Source organism: Patella vulgata, chromosome 5 (assembly GCF_932274485.2).
Source record: "Patella vulgata chromosome 5, xgPatVulg1.2, whole genome shotgun sequence".
NCBI classification, from domain to species: domain Eukaryota; kingdom Metazoa; phylum Mollusca; class Gastropoda; family Patellidae; genus Patella; species Patella vulgata.
This window is the reverse complement of record NC_065883.2, coordinates 53,587,481-53,614,075: the sequence shown is the minus strand read 5'-3', so window position 1 is coordinate 53,614,075 and position 26,595 is coordinate 53,587,481. Positions and strand designations below refer to the sequence as shown.

The 26,595-nt window shown below is 34.7% G+C and overlaps 1 protein-coding gene across 4 annotated transcripts in view; it reads right to left on the bottom strand.

The window, feature by feature from the left end:
- The window catches only part of LOC126821815 (probable helicase senataxin), a 56,747-nt gene that overhangs the window by 8,621 nt on the left and 21,531 nt on the right, over window positions 1-26,595 (bottom strand). For 2 of the 4 annotated variants that reach the window (XM_050550315.2, XM_056101169.1), the window contains 7 exons: window positions 25,829-25,963; window positions 22,280-22,432; window positions 15,814-15,919; window positions 11,612-11,716; window positions 11,240-11,367; window positions 3,520-3,603; window positions 3,211-3,384 (listed from right to left, as the gene is read on the bottom strand). In XM_050550315.2, the coding sequence (XP_050406272.1) occupies window positions 3,211-3,384; window positions 3,520-3,603; window positions 11,240-11,367; window positions 11,612-11,716; window positions 15,814-15,919; window positions 22,280-22,432; window positions 25,829-25,963 (885 nt within the window). Of the gene's footprint in view, window positions 1-1,649; window positions 1,713-3,210; window positions 3,385-3,519; window positions 3,604-8,395; window positions 8,919-11,239; window positions 11,368-11,611; window positions 11,717-15,813; window positions 15,920-22,279; window positions 22,433-25,828; window positions 25,964-26,595 lie in introns of those variants that run through there. The other 2 variants (XR_008788174.1, XM_056101168.1) reach the window with 2 other exon arrangements.

The window sequence follows — 26,595 nt, the reverse complement described above, 5'->3', positions numbered from 1 at the left end:
ATGGTGGCTCAGTGAGTAAGACATTAGCTTGCTAACCCAGGGCTGGGGCCATTACATTGCCAATGTAATTATTTACATTACCATTACCATTACTTTTTAAATGTAATCATTACAATTACTTTCTCATTTTTAGCAATGTAATTAATTACCATTACCCATTACATTGAAAGTAATTATTTACCATTACCCATTACTTTATGACTATATAAATAAAAAAAAACAACATTTTTCATAGAAATTAAAAAGACCTTATTTTTCTGCCATGAAGTACCTACAAAATCAAACTCAAAATAATCCTTGATTCACTTAATAGATATTTGTTTATGAATTATTATTTCTAGCAATTATAACATCAAGGCAAATTTTATAGTGACGGGCAGTGGTGACAAAAACCGACATTTTCACTGTATGACTTGAAAAATGAATCAAAACTATAGTTAATTAACTGTATTATCTTTTAAGTAATTTTTAAAAAAAAAATAATCAGTCCAAATAGTTTTTCTATAATATATTGTATAATAACTGGTAAATTATTCAGCATGACTCTAAAACAAAATATACTGTATATTAGTTTTAAGTAACCATAAAATGATGAGATACTTGAAGGTGATTGTTTGTTTTGTCACTTGTTACCGTAAGATTAAGATGAAAGTGCAGTAAGACTATTTATTGTCTTTTAATCTAACTGACTGATTGATTGACTGAGTGATTGGCTGCAAATTAGTACTAATCTTTGATTATAATATACATCTTATCAGAAATCCACTTCTTAGGTTACATGTCTAAAAAAGGTTCCTACATAAAAAGTAATAAAAGAAAATGTTTAATGCCTTCTTATTTTTCTTATTTTTTTTTAAAACTGATTTAAATATTTTTTTTAGAATTATAATGAATTGGATTTGTGTCAGATACACTTCATTACTTCTTTGGTGCTATAAAATGTAATTGAAAAGTAATTGAAATGTAATTGACCATTACATGATTTTTGGAATGTAATTAATTACATTTCCATTACTCATTACTTTTGAAATCTTCCATTACTCATTACATGGCCATTACTTAAAAAATGTAATGATTACATTCCATTACCATTACCCCAGCCCTGCGCTAACCTAGAGGTATTGTGTTCGATCCTGTTGTTGGACCAGAAAGTTTATCGTGATTTTCCGTCATGCTTCCCCCTTGACAGGGGTGCCGGACTTGGGGCCTTGCAAGGGAAATAAATAGTCTTTCGGATGGGACGGAATACTGAGGTCCCGTGTACACTTTGGGGTGCATGTAAAAGAATTCTTGACAGTTGGAATTTGTTTTAAGAGTAGGCCGTAGCATACTGTATTGTGTGTGTCCAGTCAGAGCAGAAAAGTAAGACATTCAACACCATATTCATTCTTAGAGTACGTCGTTCGTTTCTAGGGTTTTACGTCCACTTCCACCTAAGGTGATATCTTAGAGTACATACACGTCCTACTTTTATTCAACTATCTGATAATTTCGGATTGTGTTAATGAGTGATACTAATCAAATGTCTTGGATTAATGATTAGTTGATTGATAATTGCCAATGGTACATATATATATACTAATCAAATGTCTTGGATTAATGATTAGTTGATTGATAATTGCCATGGTACATATATATATAAAGCCTACCTCAAGTCATTATTTGCCCTTAATAATTAATCCAAGCGGTGATTTTCTGATGTTTCATTTTGTCTTAAAGATAAAGGGAAATAATCAAAATGTCTGCTAATTCTTTTTGAATAGAAATAAATATTTTTATAATTGAATTTCGTTTACTGTGCTTTCTTATGGCATGTAAAATATACAAGCATGCCTAATTGGATATTATTCTTTCAAATTATATGATCCCCATGAGTCAGAAACATAAGAATGAGTCGAATAGTGACAATTCTTGAGTGAGAAAACAGTCCCCCACTTTTGCAATTACCGCCGCCAAAATGCTCTAATGTGAGCAACAAGCCTGACTGTAAGTTTCTTTACAAATGAAATTGGAATTTTTATCAGTGATGCAAATTCTGATACCCTTATGGAACCTGACAATAACAATATGTCTATTGTACACGCAACCATCATTTACATCTCGTGGATATTATCTAATTTTTCACGGCTAATCCACGCTAAAAAGTATTCAGATTGATTATTTAACATTTACTTATGAAAATAAAGTCAAGATTCGATACGCATTGCGGGTCAGGTGCTACGATACGAATTGTATCACGATTTATAACAGGTTAATATTTACCAAGAAAACAACAGTATACCGGCAAATGAATAATTGAATTTTTATTCCTGATGTGGATCAAAATAAGGACCAAGAAAATTTAAGAGTGTTTGTGTGCCTATGGATAATGTGTGACCTGGATAATTAAGGTTACGTACTGAAACGACAAAAAAAAACCTATCAAAAAGAATCACGATACATCAATTCAGCGTATTGCGATTCTATACATGAATTGTGAGAAGGTGAATCGCTATACATATATTCAAAGATATATTGTGACAGCATTATAGCGGTGTTGGCTTGTTTTCACCCTATCCAGTTTATATCGCTCGCAGAGGATAGCAATCGTTGACAAATTCCATTATATCTTTGTAAATTTTAACTGGAATTAAACCCTAGTTAGACTGATATTGCTTTTAGAGATTAAACTTTCAAAATATTGTAGGCAAGTAATTCAAATCTCTCTGATGATCATCAGAGTTTTTGAAGTAGATGCCCATCTTACATTTTTTAATCAGTAGATACCCGGTACACATTTTACATTTCTAAAGTAATTTCAAATCTTACATTTATTCCTAAAGTAGATACACCACTTATGTTTATTCCTAAGTATAAACATATCTTATGTTTATTCCTAATGTAGACATACATTTAATATCTACTACTATATAGTAGACACACGTCTAATGTCTACTACAATACAGTAGACACATCTTATGTCTACTACTACTACTATGCAGTAGACACATCTTATGTTCTCTACTACTTATACAGTCGATACACATCTTATGTCTACTACTACAACAGACACACATCTTACGTTCTCTACTACTATACAGTAGATGCACATCTAATGTCTACTACTATACAATAGACACACATCTTATTTTCGCTACTACTATACAGTAGATACACATCTGATGTCTATTCCTAAAGTCGATGAACATTTTATGTTTATTCCTAACTTACCTCATCAATGATTAAACATGTAAAATGTTCTCTACGATTAGCAGATCGGCCATTTCTAAGAATGTCTAGAAGTCTCTGACTTCCAAAACTACTAAGTGTACCACAGACCACATCAGCATGTAATAAGATATTACTTTTGATCATAAATTCTTCTTGACCAGTTAATGTTATATCCTGTAAATAAGTAAAAATTCAGAAAAACATGTTTGGGTTTCTCACTGAAGAGGTGAATCCATAAAATACTTAAATTGGTTATTAGTTTATATATAACATTGGACATTAATATGTTTAATAATATTGTAGTTTTACCTTATTCAGAGAGTTCGCAAACTGTTTTTCTAAATTTCTTTGCTGATTAACCAATTTATTCAGATCAACTTGACATTTGCCTGCCTAAAACAAAGAGATAAATTTGGGTTATCAATTGGAGGAAAGTAATAAGGGTTAACACAATGAATAGTTTCATGGTTGGACTCCAGCCTATAGGCTGTGTCCCGAAGCCTGCCAAACTTTCCCCGGTAACATTTACCAATACAGCATTTATATTCCGTGAGCTATTATGTACAATGGATCCGTCAGTTTTATTTGTCATGAAAACTCGCCAGATACGTGTTTCCCAGTCAGAAATTAACGCCGGTTTTCCCAGATTGGGATTCCCGGAAATCCACACCGCTTTAATTTTTATATTTTACACTGACGTGTATTGCTTTAAATCTTCCTAGTGCAAAAACAGAAAATTTGACCTTTAAACCACCAGAGTCACAAAGAACAAAGGTGAATTTAGCAATGAAAAGAGAATATGTGACCCGTGCTAGCAAACTGAGTCGCAATGAGGAAATTTTAAAAATTGAGTCATTGTTATTTTCACATTCTCCACCTCAATACCGGTACCTTTAAAATGATGTAGAGATTGTTGGTACGAATTGGGCAAAAATTGACTGAGCTATATTTATTTGAAGTTGCCCAAGTCAGAAAAGGTAGTTTTGAGATAAAGCAAATTAAAGATGTTGGTATGTTCTAAAACAAATCACATGGCAACCATGCAATATATTTGTTATTTTTCGTTTAATATTTCTCGCTGTGTTATAATTTAGAACAAAAGAGAATCATCCATACATTATTAATCTGGGTTTTGCATATTATAATTTTTATGGAAATAATTTATGTTAATCTCACCAATTAATTATCACCTTTGTGTTAGTGCTCAGGAGATTAAGATTGTTGATTGGGTAATCCTAGTTCAGTTTCTTGATTATCAACAAAGCTGTCTCAGCTAAACGTGTGTTCTTTTATCTTCGTCACGACTGAATTAAAATTTTTGCGTGTACAATAGGTCTACTGTTATTTTGAGGTACCAAGGCTCGAAATGTTCGGCTGTCTACATGTCGCCGACAGGCGATTTTTTCGTCTGACAGGTAGCAAATAAAACTACCTGTCGCTTGCGACAGTTGGTCTAAATTTTACTTGAAAAGCACGGAAAAGCCGCCATTTGCACTGTTTACATTTCCCTCTGTCGTAGGCTACAGTTACTCACACAGTTTGGAAGTAGACAATTTTATATCAATGAATTTCACACCATCTACGCTTGTTTTCATCTGCTTGACACTAGTTTATAGCATTATGGAGTATTATATCTAAACAAGCCAACAGTGAGGCTGATGTCCCCCGCCGAAATAGGAAAATAATTAGAGGACACATATAAATTTATCACAAATTATCTTTTACAAAGTATTGAACAATCAAACAGTATATCTTTACTTATAGTCTAAGCATACAATGTTTTTGATGGAATAATTATAGCATATTAAGGGGAAAACATGCTCTATGCCTACAGATCTAGAGTTTGGTTGTATCAACGGGTCTATTTTCCATCTTGCTGCAAGTTGTGCAAAGTTCACTGTTTTCTTTCTGTCATTAAATGTCAATTCATTATTGCATACTACATATTTAATTAATTTATAATAGTTTCTTTTTCAATTTGTTTTTTCTGCTTACCATAAGCGGAACGGAAAGACAGACAAACAGACAGACGGACGAACCCATTTTAATAGTTCCCTGCTTTCTTCGAAAGGCGGGGGACAATCAAAGTAGGAGAGTTATTGTTTTCCAAAGTCTCGACCAATCAAATTGCGTATCGCTCTGCTTACCCTGAGCAGAAAATGCTCATTATCAAACTTAGTCAAGGTATTACTGTAATGAAACTATACACCAAGTTTCATCAATCTCACTTAATTAGAACTAAAGTTATCGTGTCCCAAAGCATCAACCAATCAAATTGCTTATCTCTGCTTACCCTAAGCGGAAAATGCTCATCTTCGAACTCCATCAAGACATTGACCTAATCAACACATACACCAAGTTTGAACATTCTAGCTCAATTAGGAAGAGAGTTATCGTGCCCCAAAGTATCAACCAATCAAATTGCTTATCTCTGCTTACCCTAAGCGGAAAATGCTCATCTTCGAACTCCATCAAGGCATTGACCTAATCAACACATACACCAAGTTTGAACATTCTAGCTCAATTAGGAAGAGAGTTATCGTGCCCCAAAGTATCAACCAATCAAATTGCTTATCTCTGCTTACCCTAAGCGGAAAATGCTCATCTTCGAACTCCATCAAGGCATTGACCTAATAAACACATACACCAAGTTTGAACATTCTAGCTCAATTAAAAGTTATCGTGTCCCAAAGCATCAACCAATCAAATTGCTTATCTCTGCTTACCCTAAGCGGAAAATGCTCATCTTCGAACTCCATCAAAGCATTGACCTAATCAACACATACACCAAGTTTGAACATTCTAGCCCAATTAGGAAGAGAGTTATCGTGTCCCAAAGCATCAACCAATCAAATTGCTTATCTCTGCTTACCCTAAGCGGAAAATGCTCATCTTCGAACTCCATCAAGGCATTGACCTAATAAACACATACACCAAGTTTGAACATTCTAGCTCAATTAGGAAGAAAGTTATTGTGTCCCAAAAAGTGTGACGGACAGACAGACGGACAGACAGACAGACAGACAGACGGACGAACCCATTCTAATAGTCCCCTGCTTTCTTCGAAAGGCGGGGGACAATAATTTAAAACGCACCCCCAAATCACCTGAAATAATTCTACCGTAACGACACCACAGTAAATATAGTAGTGGTTGGAATGGAAATACACACGGCTCGTTGCTTGGTGTATTTAATCATTTAAAAAGTTTTAAACAATTTCCATAAATAAAGGCTATGAATAATTTATAAGACAATTTGACAAAATCAAAAAATCAGGTCGGAAAAATATTTCATATATAAATATAATTCGTAGCGTAAATATAGTCCGGATATGTGAAAAGGGAATTCCAGGTGGCGTTATCTGTCCTTCGCACGCGGTACATGTAAATACGGTGCCATGCACAGGTGTGATTTGTGTTTTGATATTCAATTATTACGGATATTTTAAAATCTGAATTCTACAACTCAACGGTGAAGTATTCGATTTAGTACGGAAGTGTGGTCCCATGATACTTTGCGGAATTCACGTGGATACGGATGATAGAATTGTACGAATCTTCGAGTCGCTGAGCCAAAGCAGATTCGCCGACTTTCAAGAACTTTTAGGCATTCCAATGTCGAAGAAATAAAAAGGTTTCATATTATATTATGATATTTATATAGAGCAATGTACCTCAAAGACCTAACCACGTGTGTGTGTACCTATATGTATGGATATGTGTGATGTGATTAGTCTTTGAGTTTCATAATTGAGAATGACAGGTTATTTACTGAAGTGACAGGTATGAAGAAAAGCTACCGGACGCTTGCGACAGGTAGCTTTTTTTAAACATTTCGAGGCCTGGGTACCGTAATGGTATCAGAATCTGAACTCTTGATAGAATGATAGAAATTTCAATTTTATTTGGAAGACTAGTATTAAGAGATGTTTTTGGATCGTTTTCAGTCTCAAGAAATGTTGTTATTCGACTCGTTCGTTGTTCTCAAGTTTCCGGCACATGATGATAATAGAATTTGAAATAATAATATCCAATTAGGCAAAAGATTATTGCCAAAATCAAATTTTTATCACCACTTTCAATTTTTTAAACTGACAGTGAGAACCCAGAACTCAGCCATGATACTACAATGCAGCGTGCGAGGTGTCTGGGACGAGTACATTTACGTATTGTATGGGTTAAAAACTTGTTTATATTCGTTGCGAAATGGGATAATTGGTAATACTTTGGCCATATTTATAAACTAGAGATTCACGGCTAAGTATTACAGAAAGAGATTGACTGCTCGTTCCGCTACGAGCATTGAAACATAGCTAATTTCGCCGAGATTTTTCAGAAAAAAGAAAGATTTAAGAATACGGTACTCTTACAAAACATCTAAATAAAGGTGTTTTAAGATGTTTTATTGCTATTTCGATCAAAATAAATATTTTCACTTGTTTTGTCTGTAGCTCATTATTAGACTTTGCACATTCCAACTTATTTTGCCAGCACGGGTCACATATGCTGAAAATTTCAGTCAAATTACTTCACTATGAGCCTAGATATTAGCAATATAATTATAGTCTAGCCTCGATTGTCATCACTACCATTGTTACGATAATAAACAAAGTCTTGATTATCCATTTTTACGGTTACCGTATTGACCACTAAACATATTTAAATCTACTTATATTGCAGCCATACAATGGCATTGAGAGTTGATTATGGTCTTGGTAAGTAAATTAATGTCAAACTAATAATCTATATAAGATTTCAGGCCTAAACAAAGATCCACAATTAGTAACGGAAAACCTGTAACGATAGAGTTGATCTGCTCCTCAGTTTAGAGGCCCAGACATTTTTCCGCACCAATATACGCGATATATATGGCAAATCTAAAACTTAGTGAAGATAACTAGCTGTTTTTATCATGTCATGATCATAAAACCTGACAACACTATTGCCAAATAGCAGTTGAATACTAAGTCTGATTGTAGACTAAGAATGCATGTTTGGATGAGTTCCAAATTAACTATCCAATAGTACTAGACAAACTTAGTGCATATTACTACACATTGCAATAACCCAGTCCAGTTATCCAAATAATTCCCATTTGTTTGTTATTTTAAACGACATAGCCTTATAGTCTATGCAAATAAGAATTTTATAACGGCAATTATTTAGCTGTCTCTCTGTTCACCAGTAACAGAAGCAGTTGCTCCGGTAATAGTAAGCACTGCACCAGACTTTCCAAGACCCATTTTGTGCTCCGGTCCCTGACAACTATATAAGGGGAATATCCGCACAATCTCACTTAAGCCTGATGAGTTCGAACCAGTGATGGGATTTCGCACGTATATTCTGGACATGTCCGACACTATTTTCCAAACGTTCTAAATTGTTGGACATTAAGGTATGGTGAATAATATTCAAAATTCCAAAACTAATATTGTGTACTGAGTGTATATCTACCACTCAACCTGATTATCATTGATAATAGGGTGGATTGATTAGGTAATTAAGTGATCAAAATACTTATCCGTGTTATACCATCTATACACCTACCTTCATTAACTAGTTAATCTGCCTTTGTAGGACTATGTATCAATCCAATAAGAGTGATTATAAATCTATGTGATTGACCTTTGATTCCTCCATTGACGGACGTTTTAATCTCCTTGATGTCAGCCAACAACACGTAGAAATTAGTCATATATATCACATATCCTAATAGATACATAACACCCCAAATCAATAAGTATCCGATAACTCGTCTGCGAAATCACTTCGGTGGAAGCAAGCATTAAATAAAGCTATTTCACACACACACATATCTAAAAGATAGGTTGCCAGGCAACGAAACATACGCCCACAGCAGCTATATCAGCCGGGCAGTCAACAAGAGTTGTCACATATTTTTACTTTTTTCGGTAATGAAACATTTATAATACATTAAAATCTGATAAAGAGTAACAACTCATTCAGTAATTATCAGAAAACCATTAGAATTTGTTTGGTTTTTAATAAGGTCTGCCCCATGCTAACTTTTAGTATACGAAACTTTTAACATCATGGATTTAGCTGTTCAAGTCATAAAGATTCATTGAAAATCAATATACTTGTTCGTCTCATGACCTTAAACACTGTGTATAAAGTCAATCGGATATTAACTTTAGCCTCTAGAGCGTTCACAAGATTTTTCAAAGTGATCAAGGGCCATAACTCTGACAGTAATTATCGGAAAGTGCTGAAAATCAATAGGCTTCTTCGTTTCATGACCTTAAACACTGTGTATAAATTTAAAGTCAATCGGATATTAACTTTGACCTCTAGAGCGTCCACAAGATTTTTTGAAGTGATCAAGGGCCATAACTCTGGCAGTAATTATCGAAAATTGCTGAAAATCAATAGGATTCTTCATCTCATAACCTTAAACACTGTGTATAAATTTAAAGTCTATCGGATATTAACTTTGACCTCTAGAGCGTCCACAAGATTTTTTGAAGTGATCAAGGGCCATAACTCTGGCAGTAATTATCGAAAATCGCTGAAAATCATTAGGCTTCTTCATCTCATGACCTTAAACACTGTGTATAAATTTAAAGTCAATCGAATATTAACTTTAGCCTATAGAGCGTCCACAAGCAATTGTTGACGCCGGACCACCGGACGGACGGACGGACAGGGGCGACAACAATATACGACCACATTACAATGTGGGCGTATAAAAATACTAGACAAAGCAAGCTCTGTTTCTGATCACATGCACTTATAGTACAATAACTGAAACGGAAGTACAAAACTCGCGAGACGCATGAAATTATAACATGAATACGTGACAAATTTCACAAGTCTAATGTCAGAGAAAAGATTCTATTTTGATGGCATATTCACAGATTTATGATCATATTTTGAACGGGGTTTATGTTTTTAAATAGAGAAATAAGAATGCTAGGAAATGTTGACAAATATTTCGATTGGAATAGTGTAAGTAGTTAATTGTTTTAGACGATATCGCATGCTGGAGTCCAATGCGATTATTTAGCAGATGGTGTCACTCGCTCGTTGTGGTAGAGCGACGTTTACTGCCAAATAAATTTTGGGATGTCATTTTTTTACCTTCTGTATAGAAGTCGAAACGGAGTATAAGAAAAATGCTGGACTTCTGCTGAAAAATGTATTGACTTATGACCCGAAAAACACGGTTATTTTGGAGGAATTTGAAATAGGTACAGGTCAGTACGCTTTCATTCTATCGTATTACGACATCACGTAATTTTGTAGGAATATTACTGACATAAAACTGAATAACGTACAGGAATTAAATATGAAAAACAATGAGGTGCACCTATTTTTTATTACGTACGAATTTGAATATTTTGTCGACACATAATTTTTGTGTGTGGTCTAAAATTGCCTGCTTAAATAATGATAAGAGTTATGTCCCTTTATTTTCGGTAAAAAGGTCCGACAAGAAAAATTTTGAAATCCCATCACTGGTTCGAACAGAACAAAACTAGACGCTTCATGAGAGAAATCTCAGACAGCTACTCGCCACTCATAGATTTCTAACACTGTTTAATTTAGTAAAATGAAAAAGTCTGTTCAATTTCAACAATTTCTGTAATTTACTTCTCGAGTTAAGGTCATTGTTTCAGTTTGTAAACCCTCAATCGACAGAAATTATGGACTGATCTGTATGAAATTGTCTTGTAAATGCTCCTAATTACCTACAAAAGAATAAATATGCAACAACCCTTATCAACCGCTCGAACAATTTAGCTCTTGTGGGCGTATGTTTCTTTGCCTGGCAATCTATCTTTAATATTGTATATTTTTATACCAATGAAAATAGGAGACATTTCAGGGACCAGTAAAGCAGAAATGAAAAAACACTGCTTTAATATTTAAATCATAATGTCTGTCAATGAGTCAAGTTCTGTGGTATTGACATCAAGTTTGTAACTGAGAAAGAGTATAGTCTTCTCTGAACCTCCAGGGTTTTCATCAAGACCACATTCAAGACATTTAATTCTTGTTATACTTACCTTAAGGTTATCTTTTTGTTTCCTAAAGGTTTCAAGCTCTTTTTTTAATTTATCTATTCTTTCTTCTAGTCTCTTCATATCTTGTTGAACACTGTCAGGAATATTCTGTTTCTGTTTTTCTCTTAATACTGGATTAAGAAATCATTCACTTATAATATTAACATACTGAAGTACAATAAAAACATGCCACTTTTATAAATGGATGATTGTAAATTTCATTGGAGAAAGGTAACTTTCAGAATTGAAAGATCCAAGTGTATACATAAGTTTTCAACTTCTTAAATTTGGAGAAAAAAAACCCCCAAAACAATGGTCATGATCTTCATTATGACCGAGTCAATAAGATAAATGAAATAATGGAAAAGAACATACCTGATTTTCGTTTGTTGTTTATTAGTACATCCCAACAATGACTTCTTACATCTGGATGTACACTACTACTATTACCTACTCTAACAACTCTTAATTTATCTTTATCTACATTAAAAAGTATATAAATTCTACTCAGCTAGGTAAATTTGGGATTAACATGTTTACTTTTCTATATGTATACTTTTAAGGAAAACGGAGAACCTAGAGAATACCCGCTGACGTGTGCAAGTTATCCTAATCCTTGCTACATAAGTAGAATATAAAGAGTAGCACAACGTTTCAGTACCACAACCTTTCGGACTCCATAGAAACAACCATTTGGACTCTGACGACTTTTCGGACTCAGTTTTGACGACTTTTCCAACTTACTTAAACATGCATTATGCAAGAGCAAAATCTGTTTATTACAAGTCTTTCTTTAGGCCTGAAATGTTATCTAAATTATCAATTAGACATTAACTAACTTATCCAGACCATAATAAACTCTCGATGTCAAGGCTAGCCTTCGATGTTGGCTGGATTAGATTCCTATATGCCGCTAACGGCCGTTGATAATTAAATCAGAAAAAGTGGATAATCGAGACTATGCTGTTTATATAAATGACTTTAGTAATGATGACCGAGACTATGCAAAAATTTCACCCGCTTCTTTCTCGGCTCATAGTGGATCAATTTGACTGAAATTTTCAGCAAATTACCTTTACACTATTATAGTGAGAACTGCCATCTCTTTATCTTATGTATCTTTAATAACTGTTGAGGCTCCATAATAACAAGGTTTCGGACAATAATAAATAACATTTAGGACTCAATCTGACAACTTTTCGGACTTACTTAACGACTGTTTGGACGTCATAATAATGAGGTTTCAGACAATAATAAACGATGAATAAATTAAACATTGTAGACAATTTTGTGTATTTAGTAATAATTCTTTGTTCTTCTTTTATCAAATAGTAAATGAAAATGATTGACCCATCATGGCCAATGTTTTTATAATTGTGAAAGCCTGAATGTATTTTACTTGAAACACACGGTCATGACTCATATTTTTCCTCATCCACCATACAGCCACGGTTAATCAGCTTTAATTAGTTGCCATTTTTAATATTTTCCGATAGGTACTGCTTTCTATTGTACGCTTGTCGAGGAATTTATGTCAAAGTGCAGTTTACAGATTATCCTTAAAATATTCGTTGGTACCATGGATGCCGTGCAAATATTTTTGGGTGTTTGAGTAGAACATTTTCAAATAAATTTATCAGCATTTAAAATATATTATCTTTACTGGAAACAATCATTATCAAAGAACCGTAAGTGCAACGGATGTTTTATCGTTTGGTAGAGCCTTTCAATAACCACATGTTTCACGTTAATATTTTCTTTTGAATTTTGAGTTGGCTCATTTCAAATAAAACCATTGCCTACTTTTTTTTATATCAAATATAAAAAAATAGTACTGATACAAAGAAACACATATTATATGACATTCAACATTTGAAATACAGCCCTTCCTTTACTACAGTCTACAAAGAAAGTCTGTGATCTACATGCTGTACTTGATAACAAATGATTTCATAAAATCATTTTGGCTTATTACAAAGTGCTTTGACTGTTTGTGTTCAACCTTTTCTTTAAATTTATTCCCAAGTCCGAAATGTTACCTACCAGAGACCAGAATCCGAAATGTCACCTTCTCGAGTCCGTAGCGTTGAGGACATATTCTTTTGATTGAGTTCAAAAGGTTGTCAGTCCGAAATGTTGACATTTAGATTTCATCCCATCACTAATCAAACAAGCCAACAGTGAGGCTGATGTCCCCCGCCGAAATAGGAAAATAATTAGAGGACACATATAAATTTATCACAAATTATCTTTTACAAAGTATTGAACAATCAAACAGTATATCTTTACTTATAGTCTAAGCATACAATGTTTTTGATGGAATAATTATAGCATATTAAGGGGAAAACACGTTCTATGCCTACAGATCTAGAGTTTGGTTGTATCAACGGGTCTATTTTCCATCTTGCTGCAAGTTGTGCAAAGTTCACTGTTTTCTTTCTGTCATTAAATTTTAATAGTTCCCTGCCTTCTTCGAAAGGCGGGGGACAATAAGCATGAACATTTACTCAATTCGAAGATCAACCAATCAAATTGTTTATCTCTGCTTACCATAAGCGGAACGGACAGACAGACAAACAGACAGACGGACGAACCCATTTTAATAGTTCCCTGCTTTCTTCGAAAGGCGGGGGACAATCAAAGTAGGAGAGTTATTGTTTTCCAAAGTCTCGACAATCAAAGTAGGAGAGTTATTGTTTTCCAAAGTCTCGACCAATCAAATTGCGTATCGCTCTGCTTACCCTGAGCAGAAAATGCTCATTATCAAACTTAGTCAAGGTATTACTGTAATGAAACTATACACCAAGTTTCATCAATCTCACTTAATTAGAACTAAAGTTATCGTGTCCCAAAGCATCAACCAATCAAATTACTTATCTCTGCTTACCCTAAGCGGAAAATGCTCATCTTCGAACTCCATCAAGGCATTGACCTAATCAACACATACACCAAGTTTGAACATTCTAGCTCAATTAGGAAGAGAGTTATCGTGCCCCAAAGTATCAACCAATCAAATTGCTTATCTCTGCTTACCCTAAGCGGAAAATGCTCATCTTCGAACTCCATCAAGGCATTGACCTAATAAACACATACACCAAGTTTGAACATTCTAGCTCAATTAAAAGTTATCGTGTCCCAAAGCATCAACCAATCAAATTGCTTATCTCTGCTTACCCTAAGCGGAAAATGCTCATCTTCGAACTCCATCAAGGCATTGACCTAATCAACACATACACCAAGTTTGAACATTCTAGCCCAATTAGGAAGAGAGTTATCGTGTCCCAAAGCATCAACCAATCAAATTGCTTATCTCTGCTTACCCTAAGCGGAAAATGCTCATCTTCGAACTCCATCAAGGCATTGACCTAATAAACACATACACTAAGTTTGAACATTCTAGCTCAATTAGGAAGAGAGTTATTGTGTCCCAAAAAGTGTGACGGACAGACAGACAGACAGACAGACGAACCCATTTTAATAGTCTCCTGCTTTCTTCGAAAGGCGGGGGACAATCAAGCCAACAGTGAGGCTGATGTCCCCCCGCCGAAATCCCAAAATGAACAGATGGCACATATTAATTAATCGCACATTTATTTTTTAAAAAGTATCGAGCAATCAAACTGATTATCAACTAAACACTAAGTTTCGTCACTCTCTATCAGATAGAATCAAAGTTATCTTGTCCCAAAGCATCAACCAATGAAATTGATTAGCTCTAATGAACATCTACATCAAGTTTTAAACATTCTACCTCAATTAAAGGCAGAGTTGTTATGTTCCAAAGTCTTGACCTATCAAATTGTTTATCGCTCATTATCCTAAACTTAAAATTTTCATCATTGAACTTAGTCAAGGTAATGAACGCCTACACCAAGTTTTAACATTCTACTTCAACAGAGGGAGAGTTATTGTGTTCCAAAGTCTCGACCAATCAAATTGCTTATCGCTCTGTTGATTATCAAACTTAGTCAAGGTATTGATGAGATAAAACTACACACCAAGTGTCCTCACTCTCACTTAATTAGAACTAAAGTTATCGTCCCCAAAGTATCAACCAGTCAAATTGCTTATCTCTGTTTACCCCGAGCAGAAAATGTTAATTATCGAACTTAGTCAAGGTATTGATGTAATTAAACTATACACCAAGTTTCATCACTCTCACTTAATTAGAAGTAAAGACATCATGTCCCAAATCATCAACCAATTAAATTGCTTATCTCTGCTTACCCAAGGAGAAAATGCTCATCTTTGAACTCCATCAAGGCCTTGACCTAATAAACACCTACACCAAGTTTGAACATTTTAGCTCAATTAGAAGGAGAGTTATTGTGTTCTTAATTTAGCTCAATTAGAAGGAGAGTTATTGTGTTCTTAAGTCTCAGCCAAGACGGACGGACGGACAGACAGACAGACGAACCCATTTTAATAGTTCCCTGCTTTCTTTGGGGGACAATAACGCAACACATCAACCAATTCAACACTTTCTTTTGCCTTAATTGAAAGAGATCCTAGTTTTTTTTAATTCCGTCTATATATTGTTGACATTAATACACACTTCAAATAAATCTAAAACTTACTATTTTCTTTGGTCTTTCTGTTATCTCTAATTAATCTTCTCATTAATTCATCAGCCGCGCCATTTGATGGTGTAGCCAGACAAACACAACCACGAGTCCTATCACTCTATAAGTCATTATAAATATTCTTTTTTTATAAACAATATTCTATTCATTACAAACAAATGGGATCAGAAGACTAGTACAGTCAATTTATGAAAAAAAGGGGGTCAACCCCCCAAAAATAGCATGAAAAGGCTTTTTGAAGGTTTTTGGTAGCGTTGGGTGTGCTCAATGACATCCTAAAAGTTTACCAAAATTGGAGTACTGGAAAGTCCCAAATTTTGAGGGTAAAGTTCAGGTTTTTAAGCCATTTTCCATTAAAAGGTACAACTTCAGATAAACACAAAGTAAATTAAATCTGCGCCTGGGTAACACCAAAGTGCTGAATTATGCTGCACAGGCTATTTGAAATAAGGATGTGGCTTTTCATTCCTATTTTACTGTATGGGAACCCCACTGTGTAACAAGCCAACAGTGAGGCTGATGTCCCCCGCCAAAATACCAAAATAAATAGATGACACATTAATTTATCGCACATTTATTTTTTTTAAAGTATCAAGCAATCAAACTGATTATCAACTATACACTTAAGTTTCATCACTCTCTATCAAAGTTATCTTGTCCTAAAGCATCAATCAACAAGGCATTGACCTAATCAACACATACACCAAGTTTGAACATTCTAGCTCAATTAGGAAGAGAGTTATCGTGCCCCAAAGTATCAACCAATCAAATTGCTTATCTCTGCTTACCCTAAGCGGAAAATGCTCATCTAATCAAATTGCTTATCTCTGCTTACCCTAAGCGGAAAATGCTCATCTTCGAACTCCATCAAGGCATTGACCTAATCAACACATACACCAAGTTTGAACATTCTAGCTCAATTAGGAAGAGAGTTATCGTGCCCCAAAGTATCAACCAATCAAATTGCTTATCTCTGCTTACCCTAAGCGGAAAATGCTCATCTTCGAACTCCATCAAGGCATTGACCTAATAAACACATACACCAAGTTTGAACATTCTAGCTCAATTAAAAGTTATCGTGTCCCAAAGCATCAACCAATCAAATTGCTTATCTCTGCTTACCCTAAGCGGAAAATGCTCATCTTCGAACTCCATCAAGGCATTGACCTAATCAACACATACACCAAGTTTGAACATTCTAGCCCAATTAGGAAGAGAGTTATCGTGTCCCAAAGCATCAACCAATCAAATTGCTTATCTCTGCTTACCCTAAGCGGAAAATGCTCATCTTCGAACTCCATCAAGGCATTGACCTAATAAACACATACACCAAGTTTGAACATTCTAGCTCAATTAGGAAGAGAGTTATTGTGTCCCAAAAAGTGTGACGGACGGACAGACAGACAGACAGACAGACCCCATTTTAATAGTCCCCTGCTTTCTTCGAAAGGCGGGGGACAATAATTCTTGGCAGTTTACATGACAAATCCGATTCCATTTATGACTTAATTTGTATGGCACTATAGTAAAGCCAACAGTTTAAAATATGAGATAATATTGTTCTATAATGTTAATGGAGTTTTTTTTATGTATCATATTGTACAACTAGTTAAATTTTTTAGCAATTATGAATCTTAAGTTTACCAACACTTTTTTTGGCTGATTTGAGGTACCAAACTAATAATAAGTGCCCTTTTGCATGGTGATATCAATGACATTGTTGATACATTAGGAAATATTGACCCCAAAAACATTACTTCAGATACCAAAGGTGCTATATTTATGATGAAACAGTGCAGGGTAAAGCCTATTTGTAAATTTGGGTTATCGGTAGCAGATTGTGGGGGTGTGGGTGGTGGGGTGGGGGGTGGGGGGTAGGGGGTAGGGGTTCCCCTTAAAAGGTATAAGGGACCAATTAACACCACTGGGTATATCTTCATAAGAAAGAACGACCCCTAAAGCATTAATTTATAAGTTCATTATACATTAATAGGGTCTTAAATAAAAAAACATTTAGATTTTTTGTGTACATTGGTTAGGCAAATGTCAGCCATCTTGGATTTTACAACTTTAAAGAACAAGTGAACACCACAAGGTATATTTTCAAATGAAAGAAGGACCCCAAAAACATTAATTTACATGTTCATATTACACTTATAGCGTCTTACATCAAACGGTTTTACCGCTTTAACACTACTGGCTATATTTTCAAATGAAAGAATGACCCTAAAACATTAATTTATATGTTCATAACACATTTATAGGGTCCTAAACCAACAGTTTAGGGCTTTCTTGTACATTGATTAGGCAAATGTCGGCCATCTTGGATTTTACCGCTTTCCGAAGCACAAAATTTGGTAAACCTAAATAAATGCAAAAATACATAAAACGTTTCCTTGCAATTTTTTGGGGGTAAAATCATAAATTGACTGGACTACACAGGCATGGCCTATTTAACCCCTCACAATATTCCAGGCTAAAAGTCTAATATAGTGGACTCTGTCACTTCTGCCATGTGAATACTACAGCATTCTGTGAAATCACATCCTTTTCATATCCCGATTTATTTTCATTACTTCAACCAAAAATGTTTTGAGCAGACCGTATTCTGAATATTCCGAATTACGATTTGCATTGAATTAACATTGGATAATCCGGCTTTCAATCAGTGGGTGTTAACCAGCAAGCAATCACCAATCAATTATCGGTGAGCTTAAACCATGTGTCGGTCTTTGTTGATTACCTTGATAATTTTATGATCTCTTGTAAGAGAGCGCTTGGTATTTCATTTGAGTTTCTCACATCAAATACAGCAACAATATATATAAATTGCAAAAGCAAAAAAATAAACTCATTAAAAACTGCTAAATTTTTTTTATAAGAAACCATATCTTAATAGGCAGGCACTATCGTACTGTGACCCCCTAGCAGTGATGGGATTTTGCCCGTATATTCCGGACTTGACCGACGCTTTTTTCCGAACGTCGTAAAATGTCCGACCAGGAATATGCCGAATCGGACATCAAGACATGGTAAATAATATTCAAAATTCCGAAATTAATATAGTGTACTGAGTGTATAACTACCACTCAACCCGATTATCGTTGATAATAGGCTGGATTGATTAGGTAATTAAGTGATCAACGTATTTATCGTTTTATACGGTCTATACACATACCTTGATTAACTACTTAATCTGCCTTGATTGACTGACTTAATTCTTTGTCGGACAATTCATCAATTCAATCCTGAACAGAAATCATTGCTTCTTCTTTGTCAGACTATATATCAATCCAATAAACTTTATCTATGTGATTATCCCGTGATTTCTCCATTGTCTCATGTTTTAATCTCCTTGATGTCGGCCGTAGACATTAGTCATATGTCACATATCCTAATAGTATATAACACCACAAATCAATATACATTGTGTCCGATAACTTGTCTGTGATATTTCTTCAGTGGAAGCCAAAGTTAAATAAAGCTATTTCACACACACGCAAAATGAAAGTAGAAATCTCGCGAGACACGTGTAATTAAGAGGTGTAAACGTGCCGAATCTAATACGTCTGATGTCGGGAGAAAAGATTCTATTTTGATGGCATATTGTCGGATTTATGATCCTATTTTGAATGGGGTTTATGTTTTTAAATAAATAAATAAACACGCTAAAAAATGTTGACGAATATTTTGATTGGAATAACGTAAGTAGTTACGCAAAATGAAAGTAGAAATCTCGCGAGACACGTGGAATTAAGAGGTGTAAACGTGCAGAATCTAATACGTCTGAAGTCGGGAGAAAAGATTCTATTTTGATGGCATATTGTCGGATTTATGATCATATTTTGAATGGGGTTTATGTTTTTAAATGAATACATAAACACGGTAAAAATTTTGAAGAATATTTTGATTGGAATAACGTTATTAGTTACGGAAATTGTTTTAGACGAGAGCGCACGCTTAGAGTCGAATGGGATTTTTTAGCAGTTGGTGTCACTTGCTCGTTGTATTATAGAGCGACGTTTACTACGGTTTACGGTCAAATAAATTTCGGGGATGTCATTTTTTTACCTTCCGTATATAAATCGAAACAGAGTATAAGACGTATGCCGGTCGACTTCGCTGAAAAATGTATCGACTTATGACCCGAAAAATACGGTAATTTTGGGGGAATTTGAAACCGGTATACGGATACTTTCATTCTATGGTATTACGATGTCATGTAATTTTGTAGGAATATTATTGACACAAATTTGAATACCGTACGGGAATTAAATTTGAAAAATAACGAGGTGCACCTATTTTTTTTTATTACGTATGAATTTGAATATTTTGTTGACAAGTGATTCTTAATTGTGGTTTGAAAACGCCTGCTTAAATAACGATAAGAGTTATGTCCCTTTATTTTCGGGAAGAAAATGTCCGACAACTAAAATATTGAAATCCCATCACTGCCCCCTAGTAATCAAATCAATTTTTTCATTTGCTGAAACATACGTCTTATTTGTCACTCCAATCATATCTAGTGTACTAAATTACAAATGACTAGCGATGTTAGTACCACTTCTTACTTAAATACTCGTCAATTCTGCAACTAACCTTTGAATGTACAGAAGGGTTTATCAGATTTTACTTTCAGGGTATTCAAAGGTGCATTAAAATAATACTTCCAGTATTCGAGGTACAATAATACTTCCGGTATTGAGACAATTGAGTATTCCGTCATGCTGTATAATCCGGCATATTGTATCGAGTCCTGTACAATGTCGGAAGTGACAGAGTCCACTGTATAGACTTTTTGACCATATACAATAAGATGGGTCTTACCAAAGACCATATTGGCCAAAAATTATTGAAAATGATCAATCCTTGAATAAGTTATAGGCATCTAAATTTTATGTTTATTTCTATTGTTTTCACACAGCCATTTTTATCTTTACTGAACCCTTCATTGTGAACATCGTTACTGTTTTAATTATTATCTAAAACCCTTATAATGCAATGAGACGTCAACATCTTTCAAATATTTGTACCTTTGTCAAAGAAATCTCTTACAGAAGAAATCCTTAATACATCCAGATATTCCACTACTGCCAACAGTCAGTATATTCCTGAAGCAATGACCCAAGAAATCCCTCTCTGGCTATTGCTGGATTGACTTCTGATACTTTGGACAGTGATTTAAGGTATTAAAAACGGCGAAAGTATTGTTCATCTCCATGCAGTATTGTTTACATTGTGACCATTTTGATAGCCTCATTTGTCACACAATTAGTTTTTCTGTAATATTCTCCTATGCACTGTTAATTGAGCATAATAAATTTCATGGGTTATGATGTAACGCTATGTAAACATATCTGGAGCTCTGTTTAAACTCGAATGATATTGTTACGCAGTTAGCTACTGGTTGTTAATTGGACTATTGACCAGTCATAATTTGAAACATAAATTTGCTTCCATTACAGCAGTGTTAAGTGGGATTAGGTCTAATCAAACAAAACGATGGGCCTGCTTGATTTGTCGGCTGATAGGTGAGCCGGTTTCTACTACGGCGTATACCGGTTAGGTTACCGTATCGAAGCAAATCAAGTGACCCGGCTGATAAACAATATGGCGTTGGATAATGTTATAATATTAAACCGGTTACATGACATGTTTTAATCAAGAGCAGTATTCTTGAAAGTATGACTTGAAAGTGCCCGCAAAATAAGCAGAAAATTATTATTAGTAATATTACTGAGAAAAAATAAATGACATATGAACTTCTGGTTTTACGAAGCTCAAATTCAACTACAAAACATTTGGTTTAATTTTAACGCTTTAAGATTAGTGTTTTATGGCTTTCCTAAATAACGTGAATTTTATCTCTTTTTGACATGTTCACCATCTTGCGCCGGTGTTCGCCGCTGACGCCAAAGCGGCGCATTCGGCGTACGCCGCAGCCGAACTTTTGTCGACTTCCGGTGAAATCAAGTGACTCCGCGCAAAACTGCCAAACTGTGGTCAGCCGTTATGCGCCGGTATTGACAAATCAAGCAGGGCCACTGTGAAGAGTATGATAGTCAGTGAATACTAATTATATAAATTAATACACAATGCAGATAAATTGCATAGACTGAAAAGTCAATACGGATTTGGTAATTTATGTCCAGGCAAAATTTTCCTCATAGCACACTGTATAATGTGTGCCCATCTTCATTAGCCAATATGGAGCACAAAAGTAGGATGTTAAACCCCATTTCATTTTAATCCTACATAATCAATTCATCCATTTTCATTTATTCATACATACATTATTTATCCATAATGATTTATTCATACATAAATAATTTATCCTTACACATTCATTCATTCATAATTTATCCCTGTCATTTACCTATACCATTTAACCTTGTATATATCAGTTATGAGTATGCCTGAAACAAATTGATTACAAAAAGATTATCAGAAAACAACAAACCTTAATTATGGAATTTAAGAGACCAACTATTGTATGAGATTTTCCTGTACCAGGTGGACCTTGTAAAATACAGATTTTAGGACATATCACTGGTTGTTTAACTGCCTGTGATATAGAACTAATAGCTTGACTCTGTGATACATCAAAACCAGTCTGAAAAAGGATACATTGACAGAAGAATATCTATGAATAAGCATGGATGTCTTTGGTATGTGTGCCTAAGGCTATCATTTCTATCTGCGAAATTAACCAGCTGGGGAATTTACACTGTAACTCAGGTATCATTTAATCTTATGTGTCTAGCACTAATTTCTTTCACATTCATTTAATATCAAATCTTTGTTTAAAAATTCGTAAAAATTGTTTAAATTCACCAAATATCATCTAATTTGTACTTGTGTCCAGTTGGAAGCTGACTGATTAATTTTAATAATGAGTGTCCAATTTACAAGTATTTAATTTCCTGACCACTGTCATTAATCAACTGGGTAATTTATTTTTTAACAGTGATTGAGAAATTAAACACTTGTAAATTGGACACTTTTTATCAAAATTGAATGGTCAGCTTTAAACTGGACAGAATTACAAATTTAACAATTTATTGCAATTTTAAACAGTTTTTACGAATTTTTAAACAAAGATTGGATATTAAACGAATGTGAAAGAAATTAGTGCTAGATACACAAGATTAAATGATACCTGGGTTACAGTGTAATTGTCAGTCAATTTACATGAAAAGAATTTAGGTATGTCCAAGAATTTAAACTTAAATATTTAAATCTATTTTTAAAATATCTATTATCTGTTATAAACTAAAAATGTTCCCTTGAGCTTCATTAGGTATACTAGTGACCTTTTGACCTCTCTTATGACCTCGGAAAAGTTCACAATAGTATATTTGGATTTGATATAGAATAGGATTTCTTCAAAGCTGAAAGTATCCTCTTATCATTATCAAGTATTGTACACTGTGCATGATAACGATAAGAGGATACTTGTCGAAACGTTGTGCTTTTAGAATAAATCCAGTGATTGTTTACCATAAAATTGTGTTCTGTTAATTACATTAGATATTAATGGAAATGAACTGTGGTTTTATGGCCTACTTTTCTGCACCGACTGGGCTAATGAAGACGGGCATATGCCATGCAGTGTGCTATGAGGGAAATTTTGCTCAAACAGCTGCATGACGGCAACTGCCAAGGGATCTTCTACGAACACGTGACCTCTGGTATAGTCGTGAATATTGAAAGGAACCAAGATCTTTGGGTTATAAACCTGTATTTCTAGTTTCATCAAAATCGGATCAAAATTGTGTCCTCTAGAGGGTCCACAACCTTGATATACCATATATTTTCACTACTTGTGAACAAGGGGCGGCCATTTTGTCCGGCAGTTTTGGTCTGATTTTCACGAAATTCAATTTCAACCATCATTATGGTTTAACAGTGATATATTCAAACATTTTTTTAAATCAGATAAAACTTGTGACCTATAGAGGGACCACAAGCTAAAAAACGTGATTTTTCGTACAATCAAGGGCCATAATTCAGAAAGTTACAATCTGATATGTGTGAATATTTAAAGGAACCAAGATCATTGTGATATGAATATAAATTTAAAATCAGTTCAAATTGTGGCCTCAAATTGTAACAGTGATAAATCAGAATAAAATTGTGACCCGCATAGGGTCCACAAACTAAAAAACATGATTTTTCATACAATCAGGGGCCATAATTCAGGAAGTTATGGTCCGATATGTGCGAATATCGAATGGAATGAAGATCTTCGGGTTATAAACTTACATTTCAAACTTAACAAAATCAGATAACCAGCGGCTGCCAGGCAGGATACGCCCACATTTTCGAGAGATGGATCGAGAACAAGCTAACAAGAAAGTGATTTTTCCTACTATCAAGGGCCATAATTCAGGAAATTACAATTCAATATGCGCGAATATCGAAAGGAACTGAGATCTTTGTGTTATAAACTTACATTTCAAGTTTCAACAAAATCGGATAAAAATTGTGACCTCTATAGGGTCCACAGCCTTGATATACCATATTTTTACGATATTTTGGAATGAACGGCGGCCATTTTGTCTGTCAATTTTGGGCCGATTTTCACGAAATTCGAACTCAACCTTCCTTAGGGTGTAACGGTGATATAATAATACGTTTTTTTTTTAAATCGGATAAAAATTATGACCTCTATAGGGTCCACAAGCTAAAAATGCAATTTTGTGTACAATCAGGGGCCATAATTCAGGCAGTTACGGTCCGATATGCGCGAAGATCGAAAGGAACCGAGATCTTTGGGTTATAAACTTATATTTCAAGTTTCAAAAAAATCGGATAAAAATTGTAACCTCTATAGGGTCCACAACCTTGATATACCATATTTTTACGCTATTTGAGAACGAACAGCGGCCATTTTGTCTGTCAATTTTGGGCCGATTTTCACGAAATTCAAACTCAACCTTCCTTAGGGTGTAACGGTGATATAATAATACGTTTTTTTAAATCGGATAAAAATTATGACCTCTATAGGGTCCACAAGCTAAAAACGTGATTTTTCGTACAATCAGGGGCCATAATTCAGGAAGTTACAGTCCGATATGCGCGAATATCGAAAGGAACCGAGATCTTTGGGTTATAAACTTACATTTCAATTTTCAACAAAATCGGATAAATATTGTGACCTCTATAGGGTCCACAACCTTGATATACCATATTTTTACGCTATTTGAGAACGAACGGCGGCCATTTTGTCTGTCAATTTTGGGCCGATTTTCACGAAATTCGAACTCAACCTTCCTTAGGGTGTAACGGTGATATAATAATACGGTTTTTTAAATCGGATAAAAATTATGACCTCTATAGGGTCCACAAGCTAAAAACGTGATTTTTCGTACAATCAGGGGCCATAATTCAGGAAGTTACGGTCCGATATGTGCGAATATCGAAAGGAACCGAGATCTTTGGGTTATAAACTTAAATTTCAAGTTTCAAAAAAATCGGATAAAAATTGTGACCTCTATAGGGTCCACAAGCTAAAAACGTGATTTTTCGTACTATCAGGGGCCATAATCCATGAAGTTTCGGTCCGATACATGCCAATATCGAAAGAAGCCGAGATCTTTTGGGGATAAACCTATATTTCAAGTTTCGTCAAAATCGGATAAGAATTGTGACCTGTAGAGAGTCCACAAACAATTTTAGACGGACGGACGGACGGACAGGGGCGACGGCATAATACGTCCACATGAAAATGTGGGCGTATAAAAATTGAGACCTCTATAGGGTCCACAAGCTAAAAACGCGATTTTGCATACAATCAGGGGCCATAATCCATGAAGTTGCGGTCTAATACATGCCAATATCGAAAGAAACTGAGATCTTATGGAGATAAACCTATATTTCAAATTTTGTTAAATTCGGATAAAAATTGTGACCTGTAGAGTGTCCACAAACAATTGTGGACAGACGGACGGACAGAGCCAACGACAATTTAAGTCCACATGAAAATGTGGGCATATAAAAAACTTACCAGTAAATGATTGGTACGTTGATGTGAGTAGATTTGTTTATTACCAGGTTTTAGTATATCTTTATGAAGTGGATTTCGGGGAAAATAAGCTAGTGCTGATATCTGACGTTGATTTGTTACCAGACTTGTTAAGACCTAAAATATCCATAAATACAAGGCATGATCAGAAGTTTAAAAGTGTTCAGGGAGGGAATAATACAGACCTTTAGCAACAACTCAAAATTCATCACCCTACGAAATAAACATGAATACAGGAAGTTGAAACCGTCAATTGTTAATGAGCAGTAATTTGTATATCGATCTGTCATTTCGGAAAAACAAAAAAAAAAAAACTATAACCAGCAGCTGCCAGACAGGATACGCCCACATTTTGCAAGAGATGGATAGGCAATAATCCAGAAAGTTATGGTCTGAAATGAGCAAATATCAAAAGGGACCAAGAGCTTTGAGATATAAAGATATGTTTTAAGTTTCATCCAAATTGGATAAAAATTATGACCTCTATAGGGTTTACAAGCTAAAAATGTGATTTTTTGTACAATCAGGGGCCATAAATCAGGAAGCAACAGTCTGATATGCGCGTATATCGAAAGGAACCAAGATCTATATTTCAAGTTTCAACAAAATCAGATAAAAATGGTGAAGTCTATAGGGTCCACAAGCTAAAACGTGATTTTTCGTACAATCAGGGGCCATAATCCATGAAGTTACTGTCCAATACATGCCAATATTGAAAGGAACCAAGATCTTAGGGAGATTAACCTATA